The sequence below is a fragment of the Salmo salar genome, chromosome 03 (genome assembly GCF_965601325.2).
Source record: "Salmo salar chromosome 03, fSalSal1, whole genome shotgun sequence".
Classification (NCBI taxonomy): domain Eukaryota; kingdom Metazoa; phylum Chordata; class Actinopteri; order Salmoniformes; family Salmonidae; genus Salmo; species Salmo salar.
The window spans coordinates 60,492,485-60,510,596 of record NC_138293.1 but is presented as its reverse complement, the minus strand read 5'-3'; the positions used below and the strand labels follow the sequence as shown (position 1 = coordinate 60,510,596).

Sequence of the window (18,112 nt, the reverse complement as noted above, 5' to 3'; positions counted from 1 at the left end):
AGAATGTTCTTGACCAGTCCACTGTAACACTCTCCAAATTATATTTACTGTCGGTTGACTGTACACCTCCAAACAATCAACAATTTATTTTGGACATTGTAATATGAGAGGTTTCTATTTAGAAATATCCCTGTGCTAGTCTTATGAATATTTTAATGTGGTAATTTCAGTGCTGTTTTTGAAAAGAGATTTCACAGAAATGAATTTATTGGTTTATTGCAAAATTCCCAAAATATTTTAATTCATATATATAATTGTAACTTTTGTTGGAACTGCATGTTTGTCAAATAAAGCAAAATGTGTAATTGTGAACTGAACTATTGATTAAAAAAAATTATGTTTTAAATTCCAAATCGGTTGTCTGCAGCATGCAGTACAGGAAGTCTGTGGCATGTGCCAAACTCACTTACAGGACCATACATATGTTCTTACTAAACTGAAGACTTACTTGTTACCTTACTTATTCTGGCTGCCTGGCTGCCGTCCTGGCTATTTGCGATGCTCCCTGTTTGCTCTATGACAGGATGGCTGAGATTGCATTAAAGGTCCAATGCAGCTGTTTTTATATCACTATCAAATAATTTCTGGTTAACAATTAAGTACCTTACTGTGATTGTTTTCAATTACAATTGTCCAAAATAAACAAACATTTTGCTAGACTGTCTGGGAGTGGTCTGAGTGGGGAGTGGAAAACTGAAAACTAAATGTTATTGCCAGAGAGATTTGGAACTCTCTTTCTTATTAATCTAATGACTAATTATTAGTGCTGTCACCAGGTTTGCCAAAACTTCTTTCCACTAAAACAGGCTGACATTTCAGGCGGTCTTTTCAAACAGCTCTTACACTAAAATGCCATTAAAATCATCTTCACAATTTTACAGTATTATTCCAAACTCATAGCGTGGAAATATATATAAAACACTGGAACATCGCATTTTGACTGCGGGCCTTCAATAACACTAAATGATAAAAAATTTACCAAGGGCAAGAAACGTGGTGACATTTTAGAATTGGTATTGACCATCTCGATGGCAACCACAGCTGTTAAATTGTCACTACTTTATAGGAAACAGTTTTGATGTAAGCATTTTTTTAAATAAAAAAGCGCAAGAGACAAAAATGTAGTTTCATCACCTCGGATCACTTTTATTTCTTAATCGCTCTGAGCAAGGTTGACAGCAGACATCAGAGGGTTTGTGTTCTGTTCTGTGTGGCTCCCAATTCAAGATTTATCCTCATCCACGATCTCTTGCACAGCGTCTGAGTTGGTGCTGACCACCTCGCCGTCAACAATCTCCTGCACATAGGTCACCACCTTCTGCAAAAAGGTATTAGTGGTGATGGCGGTTGAGGGACTGTGGAGGCAGAGACAATATTGTTAGGAAGGCCTACTTTGGCTCAATGATTTTTGCCACACACATTTCAAGACCATTGTTTTTCTATGATTTATGTAAAGATCCAGGCTCACCTGGAAAACTCTCCATCCAGCAGCCTCCTGTACTCAGCGATCTCCATCTCCAACCTGGTCTTGATGTCCAGTAGCATTCTGTACTGTTGGCCCTGGCGGTCCAGGTCAGCACGAAGATGACCAAGCTGGTCCTCCAGGCTGGTCACCTGCCTCTGGTAGCCGGCTAGCATATTGGCATAGCGGCTCTGTGTATCAGCCAGGGTGCCTTCCAGGGATGCTTTCTGACAGGAATAAGTAAGAAAGAAAGAAAGAGAGATAGAGACAGACAGAGAGAGAGGCTTTTATAGACGACTGGATGTAAGTGCATAGGTATACCATTTTTCAACTTTGTATTTTATGTTTATCTCACCATGCTGAGTTGGGATTGGAGTTCGATTTCTAGACTTTGCAGCGTGCGCTTAACTTCAGTTATTTCAGATCTGGATGATTGGAGGGTCTCTGTGCTGACTGCCACGACATTGTTGATTTCTTCTGACTGTGAATGAAAGACAGCAGGCCGTAGGGGGTCATTACTGATTACATTCACTGAAGACCATAACTGGAAAACATAAACATGTCATTGGCCAGAAAGAAAGGATGCAGTATAACCTTGGCATTGAACCAGCCCTCCAGATCTTTACAGTTCTTGTTAGCGACGGCCTCGTAGTGGTCGCGGATTTCAGCCATGACTTTGGTGAGGTCTTCCTGTGGTGCAGCGTCCACCTCCACGTTGACCTGGCCGCTCATCTGATTATGCATGGCCAAGAGGTCCTGGGAAGAAAGCATTAACATATATCTGGTCAATATTCAAACCTGTGCCTCATCATCACATAGTAGCCTAAAGTTGAATCATAGCAACGTTCACCCCATAGCCTCTGCTTGAGGTCTATGTCAAACCCACCTCCTCGTGGTTCATCTTGAGGTGGGTCAACTCCTCTCTCAGCCCCTCAATCTGCATCTCTAGGTTAGATCTGGCCAAGGTCAGCTCGTCCAGCACCCTCCTCAGCCCATTGATGTCGGGCTCCACAGCCTGCCTCCTAGCCAGCTCATTCTCATACCTTTGTAACATCAATGCATCAACAAGGTTCTTAGTTCTAACTTTTTTTCATGTCAGCTATTTTATCTTACTGATCATTTATGCAAGCAAAGATTATATTTCTCTGCCATATGCAGTGTATGTTTATTGTCTAAATTAGTGATTGATTTCAACATTATTGTATAACACATTTTGAGAATAATCTATCTAGGCACAACATGAAATGTCTTTTAGTCCCACCCTGTGGTTGTTCTGTGTCAGTTATCCTCAGACTCACTTCGCTTGAAAGTCATCTGTGGCCAGCTTAGCGTTGTCAATGGCCAGATTGATCCCTCCGTTCAAATGAGTGGCATCAACGATCTGAAAGAGGGCACAGAGGTATGTCTCCGATTTTATGGGTGGATTACTGAGATCAGATTTCACATAGAAAGTCTTCTGTGGACCAGAAGCATTGTTTGGCAGTGTGTAGTGGGTGTAGTGGTGTGTTTCCAACGTTAGGAGAACGGAGCTCTGTAAATACACCACAGTGAAAGCTCCACAATGGAATAGAAGACAGCAGAGGGCAAGATGGCGGTTCAAAATAGCTGCGGTCATCTGATGGAAAGTTGATCACTATAGGTAAAAAAATAGGAAAAATCTATTGTGAAAGAGGCATTTCTATGTAGGCTTTGTGGTTGCACTGGACAAAAATGTATCTGCTTACATGCAGCTGATAATGACAAAATACATAATTTTTATTTTATTTTAAGCATGTTAGCAAAACTAGCTATAATGCACATACTGACAGCTGAACTAAAATATAGCGTACATTTATTCTTCAGCTAAATATTGAAGTATCCCTTTCTAAATACCCCCTCATCCTTAGTGAAAACGTTTTGACTCTGCGGAGCTCTGTTTGGGTGTGGCTCGAGACACAAGAAAAAAATAATCCTTACGGGAAACTTGGTCTGGAATCTCTTCCAGCTGATGCAGCTCATATTCACAAACATTGGGCATTATTGGGACAAGTAGTCAAATCTGAGAAACCGCCCGTTCCTAAAAAAAAACTGACTGCACCCCTCCAAAACAACACCCTTAAAAATAAATAAACCAATACGTTGCTCTGCCAACAGAATTACATTTTTTAGTTTGTCATTGAAAAAACCCAGTGTGCATTTGCTTTAAACTGACCTCTCATTTTCATATAGACTTTACACTAATCTGTCTTCCTATGTACAATGTTACTTCTTTGCTATATAGCGCTTTCTGCCAGATGTTAATTTTATAGTATCTAAGCCTGGAATTGGTGGCCTTACCCTGTCTTGGAGTTCATGGATGGTAACCTTGAAGGCAGTCCAGTCATGAAATTCTGTCTTGGTCCTGGCCTCCAGGAACATGCAGATCTTATGCTCCAGATCAGCGTTGGCCTTCTCCAGGGAGAACCACCACCAGCAGAGCAAGTGTTAGAGGCATTGGAGATGCGCACCCCGGAGCCACCTGCATCCCTATACTCGCTGCCGGCCCTCATGGCGCTGATCTGTCCACCTCCCATGCTACCACCGGAATAGCGAGGATAGCCCATTCTCATGGATCCACCAGAGGCCACAAAGCTGCGGTTTGAGAAGGAGGTCATGGTGACGGAGGCTGCTGTCGTACTGCTCTGGCTGGAGGGGAATGAGTGCAGAGTGGTTGGACACGGCTCCTTTTATGCCAGACAATGAGGGAGGGAGAGGGGGGTTTGAGGTTTATACACAGGTGAATGTGTGGAAAATTCCATCCATACAGCACAAGACCGGTAAGTCAGGGAAAAAAATAAGAAACATGTCAATAAAGCAGGTAGGTAGGGGCCTAGAAATAGTAGTATACCCTAGTCTGGGTGGCAGTCTTTTTAGCTAACATTCCACTCCTTGCTACTCCTGTCATTTGCCGATGTAATTCCTTTTATTTGCCAAATACATTTTGGCACAACCCAAATTCTAGCGAGTGCAGACTGAGGTTCCCTGCAGCAGCACTGTACAATGTTCTATTTTGTGACAGAGCACCAGTAACAACAATCCCCAAATCACTGCTGTTTATTTGATTTATTTTCATTTGTACATCAGCTATTGTTGGGTAGTAAGCTTACTGTCTCAAACTTGCAGATATTACTTTCAAGGAGACCACCATAGTCCATTGCAGAGTTTCCCCATTGGTAAAAGAAATGCAGAGCATTGCTGAGCAACAACCGCTGAACATTGTGAACCGTAGAACACTGGTTGCGTGTCCTGCTGCTTTGCCTTGAAAAATATTTCCTGAAGCAAGCTGTTTGACACCTGATCCAACTATGCACTGGGTTTGGTCCTTGTTTAGGGAACATGAGCCTTGGCTTTTATTCTTTGTCCATACACTGCACCTATAGTTTCAGAAGAATCCAGCATTAGGCCACACCTTTAAGTTGCTATTTCCTTTAGGATTTAACTGATTATTCTGATTATAACCTACACTACCGTTCAAAAGTTTGGGGTCACTTAGAAATGTCCTTGTTTTTGAAAGAAAAACGTATTTTTTTGTCCATTAAAATAACATAAATCAGAAATACAGTGTAGACACTGTTAATGTTGTAAATGACTATTGTAGCTGGAAACGGCAGATTTTTTATGGAATATCTACATTGGCATACGGAGGCCTGGCCTTCTAGGTAGAGTTGCAAAGAAAAAGCCATATCTCAGACTGGCCAATAAAAAGAAAAGATTAAGATGGGCAAAAGAACACAGACAGTAAACAGAAGAACTCTGCCTAGAAGGCCAGCATCCCGGAGTCGCCTCTTCACTGTTGACGTTGAGACTGGTGTTTTGCGGGTACTATTTAATGAAGCTGCCAGTTGAGGACTTGTGAGGCGTCTGTTTCTCAAACTAGACTCTCTAGTGTACTTGTCCTCTTGCTCAGTTGTGCACTGGGGACTCCCACTCCTCTTTCTATTCTGGTTAGAACCAGTTTGCGCTGTTCTGTGAAGGGAGTAGTACACAGCGTTGTACGAGATCTTCAGTTTCTTGGCAATTTCTCTTATGGAATAGTCTTAATTTCTCAGAACAAGAATAGACTGACGAGTTTCAGAAGAAAGTGATTTGTTTCTGGCCATTTTGAGTGAGCCTGTAATCAAACCCACAAATGCTGATGCTCCAAATACTCAACTCGTCTAAAGAAGGTCCGTTTTATTGCTTCTTTAATCAGCACAATGGTTTTCAGCTGTGCTAACATAATTACAAAAGGGTTTTCTAATGATCAATTAGCCTTTAAAATGATAAACTTGGATTAGCTAACACAACATGCCATTGGAACACAGGAGTGATGGTTGCTGATAATGGGCCTCTGTACGCCTATGTAGATATTCCATAAAAAATCGTCAGTTTCCAGCTACAATAGTCATTTACAACATTAACAATGTTGATACTGTATTTCTAATCAATTTGATGTTATTTTAATCGACAAAAAAACTGTTGAACGATAGTGTACATTTTACAGCCCGACTACAATGTTGGCTTTGGTTAGTCCAGAAGTCAATTGTTGCAGATAGTGGATTTCATTGATTGTTGCAGATAGCAGATTTTGTCAGTTGTTGCAGATAGAGAATTTTGTCGATTGTTGCAGATAGTGAATTTTGTCAGTTGTTGCAGATAGCGGATTTTGGCGATTGTTGCAGAGAGTGGATTTCCACACTTGTATTTCAGACTGTTGATTCGTAAATCAAGTTATCCACTGACATGGGTCAGTGTGTCTTATAGTTCTCTGTAATAGTCTCTTTCGTATTTTGTTTGTTTTTCCATGAGAAACATTGTTTACAAGTTACAGTTTGTGCATTGTTTTGTCACTTGGGTAAGCTTCATTCGTTTGTTTTGTCTGACTGCCAAGGGATTCCCAGATTACTGGGTTGGCTGAAGTTCCAAAACACTGTTTGTGGTATTAATTGTTTAATCCAACAGTGAAAGAGAAAAGCTGATAAATGGGGATCTTATATGAATAATTGACACTTGTCGTTGAGTGCACACACCATTAAATGGCCAACTGGGTTAAATGGACAAAGGTCATCTTCAAATAGACTGCAATTAGACTTAACAACTGATTACTATGTTTACAGTATTTGTTTGACTTTCAATTGACCAGATATAATCAGTTTATTTACTGTTCCATAACTTTATAGTATGTCACCAAAAGGTTAATTATGGTGTAAGCAGACATATTACATTGTTAACTGCAGTGTAGACATCATTATTGTACATTTATGGGGTGAGGCCTTTTATAGGGTACAAAGGGCTTAAATAGCCTATGATAAGGGCTTAGCTTATAATAAATGTATTGTGTGTGCAATTAAAGGTAAAGATAGCGAGATGATGTTGCAACAAACAGCACCGTAGATAATGAGATGAGCGTGATGCAATACTTTGCTCTTATACAGTCACACAGAGTATCTGCGCATGTCCACGGGTGAACTTCACGCTGCTACAAAGTGGTAGCTACGGGACCAAAACAGCTGAGAAGTTTAGCCTTGCGCTTCAACACTCTTAGTTGTTGCGGAAATTGACCCACTATGTATTCACTTTGTGCATGCAACATCCTCTTGCTGAGTTTCCAGTATTTGGTCAGACATTTTTTAAGTTTATGTTATTTTGCAAGTGAAAGAGTGTATTTTGCCATATAGCCTAATTAACTGTCAGTGTTAAACATGACATCAAAAGGAAAGGCTACCAGAGTTAGATGAACAGGTAATGCTCAGGAAATGTGTATTGAGTTGATGTGAAGTAGAAAATGCCAGGACACGAAAAGTCAGTTTCAACAGCTCAGAGCACGTTTATTTCTTAATCTCTTTGGGAAAGTTTGACAGCAGTCATCAGCGACATGGTGTTCTTTGTTGTGACATTTCTGGTTCAAGATGTTTCTCATGGGGAGGCAACCAGTGTCCCAGCAGAGGAACTGGTGGAGCTGACCACCTTGCCGTCCACCATTTCCTCCACAATAGTCACCACCTTGCGTGTTGTTGTGGACGAGGATGAGGATGAGGATGACATGCTGAAGAGCAAAAAAAAACTATGCTGTTAGGTTCCATCATTCTGTGGACAATTTTTGACTGTATGTCTATGCCAATTGAAACACGAGGCATGAGACTCAAAGCTCACCTGTTAGCCTCTCCGTCCAGCAGCCTCCTGTACTCGGCGATCTCCATCTCCAGTCTGGTCTTGATGTCCAGCAGCATCCGGTATTCGTGTCCTTGCCGTTCCAGCTGAGCCCTGAGATTAACCAACTGTTCCTCCAAGTTGGTCACCTGCATCTGATAACCTGACAGCTGCATGGAGTAACTGTTCTTTGTCTCTGCGAGGGTATGTTCCATGGATGATTTCTATTGGAGAGAAATGAAGAGCAAAACAAAACATCAGGAAGTAGTAGAGCAAATTCATTGATGAGTGGCAGACATTGAAACAAAATCATTTTGGTTGATTTCTGAACAGTCTTACCATGCTTATTTGTGATTGCAGTTCGATTTCAAGACTCTGCAGCGTACGTTTGACTTCTGAGATTTCAGATCTGGACGTTTGGATAACTTCTGTGCTAATTGCGACCTCCTTGTTCAGCGCCTCGGTCTGTGGAAAACACCATCCAAAATAATGTTTTTACATGAACAATTCAATTGATGGGACATTTTGGATATCGTGGACCTAAATTATGGAATCATTTTTATAATGAGAAACAGTATTACCTTGGCGTGGAACCAGCCCTCCAGTTCTCTGTTGTTCTTGGCAGCGACAGCCTCGTAGTGTTCGCGAATCTCAGCCATGACTTTGCTGAGGTCTTCCTGTGGTGCAGCGTCAACCTCCACATGGACCTGGCCGCTCATCTGGGCACGCATGGACAACAGCTCCTAAAGGAATTATGGATAGTCTGGGTCAACCTCAGTCATGCATTACTCATTATGCATGATATTGATGATCCCCCCCCCCCCCCCCCCCCCCAATCAGCTGATGACAAATAGTCATGAAGCTTGGCAATTACTTTTGTTTGACTAAATCTATAGTCACTCAGACTCACCTCCTCGTGGTTCTTCTTGAGGAAGACCAACTCCTCTCTCAGCCCCTCAATCTGCATCTCCAGGTCAGATCTGGCCATGGTCAGGTCATCCAGCGCCCTCCTCAGGCCACTGATGTCGGCCTCCACAGACTGCCTCATGGACAGCTCGTTCTCATACCTAAGCAAAATCAAAACAGCTTTGTTTACTGGACTAAAGATATACTCTATCTATTGAAGACAGTATGGATTGATGCATATTTATTGTGATCATTCATGATGTCACCCACTTGACCCTGAAGTCATCTGCTGCCAGCTTGGCGTTGTCAATGCTGAGGTAGATTCCACTGTTGATGCGTGTGGCATCGTGGATCTGAAAGAGAAAATTAAGTTTTGGAGTTTAACAGTTTTATCTGGAGTGATTAAATGAATGGCGCTATAAACTTGATCTGATTTTGAGGCAGTTTTGGGTGTGTTAGTGTGTCTGACATTGAACCAGAGATCAATGACCCTGGGGATACATACACTGCATTCACAGTGCACAATGGTATTAATGATAAAGCTACATTTAAGAATAATCAACGCGGTAATGGCCATGAACTAGATTTATGATATTGTCCTTGACATTATCGGGTTACTGGTGAAGGCTTACTAAGTAGTGGTGTTTATTTTGTGCCTTGGAGTAACTGGCACTCCACTTCCTCTTCCACAATAGTAAGGTAACAGCTATCAGTGGCCGTAAAACCCAGCCTTTATAAACAAGTGGTAAAAGTAGTCATAATGGTGTACTGTAGTTGTAAACGAGTTGACTGACATACCTTGCCTTGGAGTTCGGTGATAGAGAGATGGAAGGCACTGTAGTCACGACCAGTGGGGGAGGTCTTGGCCTCCAGGAACATGCGGATTTTGTGCTCCAGATCAGCATTGGCCGTCTCCAGGGAGCGGACCTTGTCCAGGTAAGTGGCCAGACGGTCGTTCAGGTTCTGCATGGTGGCCTTCTCGTTGGCAGACACGTGCAGGTCCAGGCCATCAGACAGGTTGAAGCCACCTCCACCACCACCCATGCCAAAACCACCACCAGCAGAGAAGGACCTGGATGCACTGGAACTGGAGATGCGGACCCCAGAGCCACCTGCACCCCCGTACACGCTGCCGGCCCTCATGCCACCAATGCGGCTGCCACCTCCAGACATGGAGAGGTGAGAGAAGCCCATAGGTGCTCCCCTCATGGATCCACCAGAGGACATGAAGCTGCTGCTGGAGAAGGACATGTTGATTGAGTCTTACTGCTCTAGCTGGAGAGGACTTAGTGAAGAGTGGAGGAAAAGGGCTGGTTGTTTTATACAACTTCACGGGGGGGGGGGGGGGGGGGGGGGTTAGAGGTGGGAGGGAAAAGATAATAAAAGGCGTGGGAGGAACACCTCCCCAAAGTCTTCTATTTAAGTCATAAAAAGCAAACGCGCGCACACAGGCATGACAGACTCAATCTGTCAATTGCTTGGGGGTGTGGGAAAGGGCAGCGTGTTCTGAGATGTCATTTCTTATCAATCGTCATGTATTCTGCTCGTCAGAGAGTATCAGTCTGCAGAGCACATGCTTAATAATGTACTGTCAGGATTAAAACACACTAAACCATTGAAAGTTCATCTTTAATATAAATTTGACTTAAAACACAATTTAGAGCTTGCGCCTTGGTTAAAGAGTAACTTTCCCCCTGATTACACACGGCATCCTAGCTGTGGCAGTAGGACACTAATGATGAGAAGTGTGTGTGGACTGGCTAAAGATAGCTCATTAAGTCAAGGCCATCTCCATGCCAACTTTCAACAACTACTTACAACTCAGCCTTCCATGAAGGAATGTGGTGCCCTGGATTCACAAAATGTTCTGGCAGCAGCTTTGCAATGTGCACACCTGGATTACGAAGTAAACCAGTTCTTTGGTCAACAACACACACTATTCATTGCCTGCAGAATCACACTTAAGCGCTGTATAATCTTGAATCAACAATGATAACAGTGCATGGATTGCATTGAATTAGTGTTTTTCCCTAATAAACAAATTAATCAAAAGCCGATCCAGTCTAAGATAGCATGAGTTTTTGTTACACTCACTTAATAATCAATCTATAAGTTATTAAGAATTGGCATGAAATTAAGCCACACTATTGGGTCTTATTAATGCCATTTATACGTTTTGAATTGTTGTTTGTAACCTGTGTCTGTCTGAATAGGAAAACATACCACAGCTCAAGCCTTGAGCTACTGAGCTACCTTTCACCATCTTTATAGTTAAAATACTACCATTACATTTGTGGTTATAAGCTAACGATGTTGCGTTGCTAACAGCCTCAAGTGCACCTGAAATCATTAACGAGGGAGGAGCAAAGCCAAAACTTGATGTGAAGCATTAGATAAAGCCCTTACACCTAAAAATGTTTAAGACAAGATGATACTTGCCTGTTCTCATCATCAGCTGCTGAATCTCTGCGTAAGGGGATGACATGGATCTTAAAAAATGTTCATTCATCGATGATGCAGGCATGTAAATATGTTATTTACCGGTACATGCCATCCTCTACCTATCTTGCCATCAAAATATGTTTGTTACCGCAAGATAATTATTCTTTAGTCTCTTTGATTACAGGGTTTGTATATAATTGTCGTAACACTTGTATAATTCTATGTACACTGACTGAACCCATATCTCATTCACGGTTTCATCTGATTAGTTTCGTTGTGGACCCCTGCAGGTTTCTGCTTGTACAAAAACCAGTCTAACCTGTGGTCACGCAAGATTGGTCCCCAGCCCCATACAGGCCTCTTCATTTATCATCCGCAGTAGAGGTCGTTTAAACAAACCCTCTCTAAATGTTATGTGTAAATAAAGTCTCTTTTACGATTCGTCCAGCAGGATCCCTGTCAGCCAAAGAATTGTCACTTTGTCCTACTGAAACAATCGTTTCTCTGTCTTCTCTCTCTAAGCTTCCTCTGTCGCTGCATCTTGTGGCTTTACCATGGCTAACATTTATTGAGTCTGATGGTAACTGACGGTAGAACAGTGGAAACACCAAACTCACATTTTCCCCACTAACTGTAACTGGTCTATAAGCTCCATACTCTTTCATACCATAAATGCATTCAGTGTGTTACATTATTCACAACCATGTTTTTACTTAGTCCTTCATTGTTTTGGTTGTGTATTGTATTGTATATCTGTTGTATGTGTCACAGGAATGCATCTCTCCTGTCACCTGGCTGGGTCTCTGCATGTTAAAATGCACTTAGTGTTTCAGGCCAAGCGAGAAAACACTTGGGACTGAGAGAAAGGTGAATGAGGGTGAAGATTATTGTCTTTTAACAATCATTTCAACAACCAGTGGTGTAGAAAATACCTCTTCCAGGCATAAAGGTTGTAAACGCCTGTATTAAGCTGTCTACGGACAGCCAGGGGCACATTCCAACAGTCAGACATAATTTACAAACACAGTGTTTGAGTTTAGTGAGTGTGCCAGATCAGAGGCAGTAGGGATGACAAGACATTATATTGATAGGTGCATGAATTGTACCATATTGCTGTCCTGCCTGAGAATTCAAAATGTAACATGTACTTTTGGGTGTCAAGGAAAGTGTATGGGAGTAAAAAGTACATATTTTCTTTAGGAATGTAGTGGAGTAAATAGTAAAGTACATAAACCCCAAAAAACTACTTAAGTAGTACCGCAAAGTATTTTTACTTAGTTACTTTACACCACTGTGAGCAACACATGAAAACCTCTAAAACATCCCATATTGCAGTCTTTATGGCCAGTAATTGAAAAGGGTGCCTTTTGTTTGATCCTTTCATCTCCTCACATAGAGCCATGATTTACAGTGGCTGTACTTATAGGTAAGGTATAGCCTACAACCATTTTAAAGCTCTCATAATCCTTTATATAAACTATGGGGATGGGAACAATTAAAGCATGCGTTAAGGAATCTATTCATTATGAATATGTGGTGTGACTGAGTGAAAGGCAACATGCCTAACAGGTTAATGGTGGGACTGCTAGATCTGGTTTGTGAGGTGTGTCACTATAAGAGAGGCTACAGGGCTTAAGTTGGTTTAAGGTGTTTTTGACTTGTGGAAGATTAGAAAAAAATCAACAAGGGTGCACACTGCAATGTGTGGTATATAGCACTTGACAATCATAATGCAAAAAGTAAGATAAAACTAAATGTAACAGTAGTTGTTACCCAGAAATCACTTCTGCAGTCACTATCAGTCACTCCTAGTTTCCTAGTAACACAAACAAGCTTTTATAACCTTTAAATGTTGTGGGTTAAACATTGACATGCCCCACCTATGTGTCAACACCCGGCCCTCAGAGAATTGAAAAATCTATCGGTTGAAATGGCTAACCGATCTCAAGTCTTGGTTCTTACTTTAACCTATCTCAACATTAAAACACTATATACAAACAGTGCAAGGCACCTGGCCCTGTCAGAAACTATCTCAAACATTCGCTGACTTGGCTGATTTTTAAAGAACTAGCCTATATGCTCTGAACACGCAATCCGGAGTTATTTGCCTTAGAAGGTTTGAAAAGGAATATTTAAAAGGAAGGGGACTGAGCACACTCAGGGTTTTACCACTGATCTCTTGAGTGACTGGAGTGACAGGCCAACCAAGATGCCTAAGCTTCCTCAGCTCTGTCATAGTAATCCTTAGTTGAAGCGTAAGGAGCTGCAGGCAGTAAGTCTGGAGCCATAGCTATCTTGCAGTGAAGGGTAAAGTAGGCCTCTGAACCCACGAGTTCATTTTCACTCGTTGACAGACAGTTTGTGCAGCAAAAAGCTGGCCTCCATTAGGTTACATAAACTGATGCCTGAAAGCATTGTAAAATCCCTCTGTGGAGCTTTTTAGAATAAAGTAGAATAACAGTATTGATTACTTTCCATTATTATTGCTTAATTGCTTTAAATTAGTGTCCATAAACAAATGTTCCTTGTAATCAGAATAGAGGTGTAGAAAACACGCCAAACATAAAGACATAAACACATTACAAGGTACAGTACAATGTTCAGTCCAATGTACTAATATGTACATTAAATGGGTAGTTTCTCCACAGCTGAATGACCCAGTCCCAAAGATAATGTAACTTTCTGACCCTTCCTGGACATGTTGCCTACACAGTAACCTTTGCCCTTCTCAACATCCTCTGCCACACCCATCCCCACTCCCATCTAGACTAAGAATGGACACTAACGACCGAAGTGCTATTAAATCAGTGACAGGGAAACGCTGTGCATGAGGCCTCAAGCAAACTGCTGTCAGGCTAAACTAGTCCAGATAGTAGACTAATTAAGAACAAACGGATACAATACTAAAGGTCTAATCACACAAAGGGACATGCACAAAATCAATACTTATACATTTATTGAATAGCTACATCTGTGCATTTTAGAGTAATTCACTAATTACGGAATTCCATTTGAAACAATGTAGATAAACATCGCTGACATGATTTCATGCAAATGTACCCAATAAGCTGTTGTTGGAATCCACATCACTCTGTCTAGTAATAAGACCAAGTGTAGAGCCATGAAACTACAGAGGATGCACAAACGTGTTGGTGTTCCATCCAAAAACTGGTGCGAATGAATGACTTCAGAGCTAACAATCAGTGTTTATCCCCACTACAAATTGACTACAACTCTTGAACACATCCTAATTACAGAGTAGAGTGTTCAACAAACCCAGATTGGATTACATTTCATCATGTTAACATCAGTGCAGATAATCCAAGCATTTTGAAACTCTCCGCCTCAGTGACAATGCTGGTTTGTATGAAGAAAGAGGCGTTTCTGTCATAAATCATTGCATGGTGGCTCTAGTTAGATAAGCAGTCTGGAGCCTCTCTCTTTGACACATTAACCAATCTGTAATGCATGCATTTCCCTTTATGGTTCCACAGAGAAAGAACGAGAGAGCTAGCTTTTTTCCCCCGACTCATGCCACCGATAAAAACTGTGACACACCCTATTTTCAAGTCAAATTGGATCCCTATTTGCAAAGCCACCACATGCCTATTTGCCTATGCAGCCATTTGTTTTCCACAAGCCTTTCTCTGATTCAACCCCATCAATTCATACCATCCCAGCAGGCACAATGGTATTGGCGTTTGTCCGGTTTAAGGGCCTTGCTACTTGACTGCACTATTGAATACAGTATTATAATATTTGTATTTTGTATTTGTATTTATTAGGGATCCCTGGCAGCAGCTACTCTTGCTGGGGTCCAAACACATTAAAGCACTTACATTACATATAAAACAAAAGGTTCAACAGTACATCATATAACATTATTACACCACTACATATCTACAATACAAAATGTACAATACAAAATGTATAATACCACCATACAACTATTACAACAAATATTACAATGTATGCGTATGCGTGTGTTTGTACCTTTGTGTGTGTCTCTTTACAGTCCCCGATGTTCCAAAAGGTGTATTTTTACCTGTTTTTTAAATCTGATTCTACTGCTTGCATCAGTTACCTGATGTGGAATAGAGTTCCATGTAGTCATGGCTTTATGTAGTACTGTGCCCCTCCCATAGTCTGTTCAGGACTTGGGGACTGTGAAGAGACCTCTGATGGCATGTCTTGTGGGGTATGCATGGGTGTCCGAGCTGTGTGCTAGTAGTTTAAACAGACAGCTCTGTAGATTCAGCTTGTCAACACTTCTTACAAAAACAAGTTGTGATGACGTCAATCTCTCTTCCACTTTGAGCCATGAGAGATTGACATGCATATCATTAATGTTAGCTCTCCGTGTACTGTTAAGGGCCAGCAGTGCTGCACTGTTCTGAGCCAACTGAAATGTTCCTAAGTCCCTCTTTGTGGCACCTGACCACAATACTGAACAGTTGTCTAGGTGTGACAAAACCAGGGTCTGTAGGACCTGCCTTGTTGACAGTGTTGTTAAGAAGGCAGAGTAACGCTTTATTATGGACAGACTTCTCCCCATCTTAGCTACCGTTGTATCAATATGTTTGGTTTGTAAAGACAGGATGCATGAGATGTTTACTTTTTCTCTACATTTCCCTTATATACTCTCACAAACTCTCACTCTCACAAGCCCATTACTCTGTTGGAACTAATTATGCCAACTTCTAGGTCACTTCACTTTTCAGCCACATAGACTATACTGAGTGTACAAAACATTAGGAACACCTGCTCTTTCCATCACATAGACTGACCAGGTGAATCCAGGTGAAAGCTATGATCCCTTATTGATGTTAAATTGATGTTAAATCCGCTTCAATCAGTGTAGATGAAGGGGAGGAGACAGGTTAAGCCTTGAGACAATTGAGACATGAATCGTGTATGTGTGCCATTCAGAGGGTGAATGGGCAAGACAAAATATTGAAGTGTCTTTGAACGGGGTATGTTAGTAGGTGCCAGGCACACTGGTTTAAGTGTGTCAAGAACTGCAACGCTGCTGGGTTTTTCACGCTCAACAGTTTCCCGTGTGTAAAAAGAATGGTCTACCACCCAAAGGACATCCAGCCAACTTGACACAACTGTGGAAAACATTGGAGTCAACATGGGCCAGCATCCCTGTGGAACGCTTTCGACACCTTGTAGAGTCCACGCCCCAGCTGTTTTGAATGCAAAAGTGGCTGGAAATCAATATGAGGAATGTTCCTCATGTTTTGTACACTCAGTGTATATTCTATAACTAAATAGTTCAGCCGGAGCATATTAATACTCTGTAACCATAGTGATAGTTTATGGTAACTTGCTTTAAAAAAAATAGTAAATCTAATGGGTTACATTTAGAGATGTCAAACCTAAACCCTGGAGTAAACTGGTTAAGGCTGTTCTATCTTGTCTCATTCATTTGCAAGATGTTCATCAGGCGTGGGCTTTCTCTGTGAGCTCCTTGCAGTTTTGGAAAGGGGGATCTTTACCATATAAGGAAATGTCATGCATGATCCCCTTACCACTTCCATCTAAGTAACTAAAGTGTTGAATTAACTTGACACTTTTACCGTGGAACGAACAATACGTTTTTGACACTAATGGTGCAGTAGAAACTGGTCTAAAAGGAGTGAACAAATATAAACGCGATTGAGATGTTGTAAAAGATGAATACAGGCAGTGTGATGTCAACAGTCCCATTTGATTAAGCCCAGTCTTTTCTCCATCTTGGATTTCAGCAATATTCCATGTAACAAAGGGCCTAGCAAGTGAAGCAATCGAGCCCAACCTTCCACTGAAAAAAAGCTGCAGCACTTGATCCCATAGCAAGGAGTTGAGTTGTTTGATGAACCACTGAATTATTAGATGATTTGTCTGTTAACTGCTTCTACATCATTTAACAGCTGTGTGCAATGAAACGAATTACAGCCATGCACAGTTATTGGCCTATGCCACAAATCAGAATAAACATGTACACAGATGTTTCGCAAGATACCAATTTGGTAAGAGAGTCTTAAGAATAAATGACATTGGTTGTGACTAGTGGGAGGTGTGGGTCGGGAGACTGAGTGGGAGGGAGGGTTGGGTCTTACTGAGATAAGAGAAGTGGTTGTTAACCTGTGATTCACAGTCTGAATGTCGACTCTATGGCTGCATCCCAGCCCATTCATGAAAACCTGTAAACCACTTCCTGTCCTAGCCTTCCCTACTTATGACCAACCTGTATATCTTATATCAGTTACTGAGAACAGGTGAAGCAGTGTAAAATGTGATTAACCCCGCTTTTCTCAAAAGCCAAGTGATACTATTTTATGTCTATTGAATTCAATATGATCATGCCAGAACAAGCCTTAACCTTTAAAGTAGGTGCTTGTCTTTATTTTGATTTCTGGCAGTAATCCAAACAAAACTTTACGCTACTTCCTCTTGCCTCAGGCTTAACTGCAAGCTTTGGCAACGTGCCTCTGCATGAAGTAAAACAACTTTTGAAGTATGGATGGGACAAGAACTGGTGACACACAGTCAATGGAGCATTGTAACTGACACGGTCGGTTTAAGTGAGGAATGTATGCAATACCTGACCTTTCCACGCTCTACAGCAGATTTGCGCTGCTTTTTATTTGTGCGTGCATGGTGAATTCATCCGCCCACAGTGTTATGCAAGCAATCAAAGCGAGAGCCAGATGCTTTTCACCCCCGCAGATAAGAAAAACAGATGGGTGAGCTTTAAGGATGAAGCTACAAGCTATCTCTTCCCACAGAAGGCACAGCTAGGGCTCCTACAAAAACAGATCAGCTAACCCTGGTCTACATCTAATCTAAAAATGAACACATAAAACAGCATGTACACAATGGTACACCCATACACAAGGGTTGGTTCGCACACACACACAAAAAGAGAGAGAGAGTTTGTGTGTGTATGGGGGGAGGGGTGGGGACATTTTTGCTGGTCCATGGCAACTTGGATTGCTGATAAGATTTACTACAGCAATGATAAAGAAGACCATCTCTGGTCTTTTATGATTTGAACAATTACAATATCATGATTGAGTAGGCTATTTGGCATCTGTTGTCAAAATGTCCCCAGTCCATTGTCCCCAGTCCATGTGCAATTATTTGGGATAATAGTTAACAGTAGTGAAC

At 41.5% G+C, this 18,112-nt stretch overlaps 2 protein-coding genes across 2 annotated transcripts; both read right to left on the bottom strand.

Moving 5' to 3' along the window:
* Positions 1-3,006: 3,006 nt before the first annotated feature.
* On the bottom strand, positions 3,007-4,526 carry k1c1 (Keratin, type I cytoskeletal 50 kDa). Its single transcript, NM_001146363.2, has 2 exons — positions 3,855-4,526; positions 3,007-3,102 (listed from the first exon to the last, which is right to left on the bottom strand). The coding sequence occupies exons 1-2, from the start codon at positions 4,093-4,095 to the stop codon at positions 3,074-3,076; spliced, it is 270 nt and encodes an 89-aa protein (NP_001139835.1). The 5' UTR covers positions 4,096-4,526; the 3' UTR covers positions 3,007-3,073.
* A 2,736-nt stretch (positions 4,527-7,262) lies between these two features.
* On the bottom strand, positions 7,263-9,821 carry LOC106600816 (keratin, type I cytoskeletal 50 kDa). Its single transcript, XM_014192512.3, has 7 exons — positions 9,314-9,821; positions 8,786-8,868; positions 8,520-8,676; positions 8,191-8,352; positions 7,949-8,074; positions 7,613-7,833; positions 7,263-7,505 (listed from the first exon to the last, which is right to left on the bottom strand). The coding sequence occupies exons 1-7, from the start codon at positions 9,764-9,766 to the stop codon at positions 7,376-7,378; spliced, it is 1,332 nt and encodes a 443-aa protein (XP_014047987.1). The 5' UTR covers positions 9,767-9,821; the 3' UTR covers positions 7,263-7,375.
* Positions 9,822-18,112: the final 8,291 nt, after the last annotated feature.

What these genes read in the sequence shown, in the direction of transcription:
- LOC106600816 (XM_014192512.3), bottom strand. Translation starts at nt 9,766, where the DNA reads ATGTCCTTCTCCAGCAGCAGCTTCATGTCCTCTGGTGGATCCATGAGG. An exon ending in TCAAGAAGAACCACGAGGAG is followed by an intron (nt 8,353 to 8,519) that starts GTGAGTCTGAGT and finishes TAATTCCTTTAG; the next exon opens with GAGCTGTTGTCCATGCGTGC. An exon ending in CTGGACGGAGAGGCTAACAG is followed by an intron (nt 7,506 to 7,612) that starts GTGAGCTTTGAG and finishes TTTGCTCTTCAG; the next exon opens with CATGTCATCCTCATCCTCAT.
- k1c1 (NM_001146363.2), bottom strand. Translation starts at nt 4,095, where the DNA reads ATGACCTCCTTCTCAAACCGCAGCTTTGTGGCCTCTGGTGGATCCATG. An exon ending in GAGCATAAGATCTGCATGTT is followed by an intron (nt 3,103 to 3,854) that starts CCTGGAGGCCAG and finishes CCTATTTTTTTA; the next exon opens with CCTATAGTGATCAACTTTCC.